Below are 2,891 nucleotides of genomic sequence, written 5' to 3' on the forward strand. Positions count from 1 at the left end.
GTGTCTGCCAAGAACGCGCTGGAGTCGTACGCCTTCAACATGAAGAGCGCCGTGGAGGATGAGGGGCTGAAGGGCAAGATCAGCGAGGCGGACAAGAAGAAGGTGCTGGACAAGTGCCAGGAGGTGATTTCCTGGCTGGACGCCAACACCTTGGCGGAGAAGGACGAGTTTGAGCACAAGAGGAAGGAGCTGGAGCAGGTGTGTAACCCCATCATCAGCAGACTGTACCAGGGGGCGGGCGGCCCCGGGGCTGGCGGCTTTGGAGCTCAGGGTCCTAAAGGGGGCTCTGGGTCTGGCCCCACCATTGAGGAGGTGGATTAGGGCCTTTTTGTCTGTCTGTAGTAGACCTATGGACTTTGGTCTTGCCCTATATTTACTCCTGTGATGTGTCAGTTTGTTCTATGATAAGGTTGTAACCTCTAACTAGCTTGTTTTTGTTATTTCTGTATGTTGTAATGAATGTGTTCACCAGAATGTTTGCATTTTCATGCAAGTTGGTAATAAGGATGGCTTTCCGTGGTTTTGTTTTTGTTTGTTTCAAGTGAGTCAACACTGCCACCCTGTGTCCTGTGTTTTGCTTTGTAAACACACCAAAAGTCATAGAATTGAACATTTGTATACTTAAGGAATAAAAAGAAAATGATAAATGCAGATTGTTTATGTTTATTTGGGGAGGGATAATGGCTTCTCTGAATGTCTGAATTCTATAGACCATGAAAGGGCAGTACTTCTGGAGTTATATATGTTAGGCGCCATGGCTATAGCTATACTTTGTTGTGACTTTATTGTAGGTGGTAAATTATGTCCATAACAGAAAACAAATTCCAGGTGCCCCTTTTGATTTTGGTGAGGTTTGTTTTAGGGAAAAGTAGGGATGGGATTTGCAAAGGGTTTTGGGGAGGAGAAATGAGTGTGGGTTTAAAGGCAGTGTTGAGAGAGGTTTGTTTCCTTCCTCTCTTGTACTCATTCTGTGCAGAGCTGTTCATATTTAATCTGTGAGTGTTCTAGTCTTAAGTATAAATAAATTTAAGGGTGGACAAAAGAGTAAAAATGAGGTGCAGTTTAAAACTCCCTTTTATAAATCCCACCTGGGTGATCTAGTGTAAATTATTTAGCCTCTTAGTTTTGGTTGTTTCCTTTGAAAATAAAGCATTTGTCTGAATTGCCTCACTTCCAAAGTTCTAGATCATCACGAGCAGAAATGTGCTATAGGCAAGCATTGGCTTCAGGTGTGGTCTTTGAAGCTGGAGTTTTCCAAGTGAGGGTTTTAGGGAAGTGAGAAACTGAGTTTGGGGGCAAGGCAATAAAGGAGGATGCCAGGCACTGTACCTGGATCTTTGAGTCACCCCAGTAAGCCTCAGTAATTCTCATCACACCATTCTCTACCCTAGGTATTCTGAAGCTTTTTTCAGAGGTTAGCATATGGAGGTGGTCACTTAAGCTATCCAGGGCAAAACTAGGGAGAAACAAGTGATTTCGGGGCCAGGGTGTTTTTCCACTCTGCCTGAACACAGGTTGGTGTTGTGTGGTTCCTGTCTGGCTTCAAGTGGTGATTTTACTCCAGTTTTAGGTAAAAGAGTCTGCCTTCAATGCAGGAGACCTGGGTTCGATCCCTGGGTCTGGAAGATCCCCTGGAGAAGGGAATGACAACCCACTTTAGTATTCTTCCCTGGAGAATTCAGTGGAATGAGAAGCCTGGCGGGCTACAGTCCATGGAGTCACAAAGAGTCAGACAGGACTGAGTGACTAACACTTTTTCACTGACAGTAGCCTTTTTTGTGCTTTTCACGGACAATCTGTAAACAATAGAAACTGAATAACACATTTAATTATGAAAAAAAGGGAATAAAAGCTGTGCAGGGTAGAGCTTGGGAAATGGGTGTTCCTCCCACACAAGCCCTTCCCTAGGGGCTGCTTCTCACTGGATCAGTTTAAAAGTCCTCACTTTGTTGCATTAGTCATATCCAGACTCTGTTGCTGCCCTGACTGTAGCTCAACAGGCTCCTCTTCCATTGGATTTTTTGGGCAAGAATACTGGAGTGGGTTGCCATTTCCTTCTCCAGGGGATCTTTTCCAACCCGGAGATCCAACCTGCATCTCCTGCATTGGTGGGTGGGTTCTTTACCACTGAGCCATCTGCGAAGCAACACTTTCTTTAGCCTGATTAGAATCTCAGCCTCTTTCCTTCCAAAAACTGAGCCTGCGAATACCAACTCCAGAATCACGCAACTTAGTTTCATGTTGTGTATTTTCCAATAAATCATCCCCCTCTGGGAAACCAAAACATTTTAGGAATGACAAAGTATGGGAAGCCCTTGTTAATGAAAAGATTGTAAAGAAAAAAAAAAAAAGTATAGTTCTGGTTCCTGGGCCAATTCTCAAAGGCTGGTCTTACTAACAAGATATATGAACTATAATATGATGTTGTATGCTCTGAGCATAACTTCATAATATGTGCAGTTTAACTGCTGCAGCAGCAGAAATTGGGGGCTTTAAGTTTTTAAAAACTTAACCTGCCAGATAATAGAATAAATCCTTAAAAGTAAACCCCCATCTTATTTTTGGCTGCTCAGAGGGGCATGCAGGATCTTAGTTCCCTGACCAGGGATTAAACCCTCACCCCATGCAGTGGAAGCATGGGAGTCTTAACCACTGAACTGCCAGGAAAGTCCCTCAAATCTTTCAACTTCAAATCGTTGGAGTTAGGGTTTGCCAATGTAGTGCTGCAGCTCTTTACCTAGTTTTTAATAAGTGACTTTCCATAGCTGTTATGTTCCATGGCACCTCACTCCAGTACTCTTGCCTGGAAAATCCCAGGGACGGAGGAGCCTGGTGGGCTGCAGTCCATGGGGTCTCGAAGAATCAGACGTGACTGAGCGACTTCCCTTTCA

General features: G+C 44.2%; 1 protein-coding gene across 1 annotated transcript in view; it reads left to right on the plus strand.

Annotated features, from left to right (window-relative positions):
* The window catches only part of LOC104983798 (heat shock 70 kDa protein 1B-like), an 11,838-nt gene extending 11,187 nt beyond the window's left edge, over positions 1-651 (plus strand). Inside the window, exon 2 of the mRNA XM_010833340.1 lies at positions 313-651. Within this exon, the coding sequence (XP_010831642.1) occupies positions 313-321 (9 nt within the window). The 3' untranslated portion in view covers positions 322-651. The remainder of the gene's footprint in view (positions 1-312) is intronic.
* The last annotated feature ends 2,240 nt before the right edge of the window (positions 652-2,891 follow it).

Source organism: Bison bison, unplaced genomic scaffold (genome assembly GCF_000754665.1).
Source record: "Bison bison bison isolate TAMUID 2011002044 unplaced genomic scaffold, Bison_UMD1.0 scf7180017863415, whole genome shotgun sequence".
Lineage (NCBI taxonomy): Eukaryota > Metazoa > Chordata > Mammalia > Artiodactyla > Bovidae > Bison > Bison bison.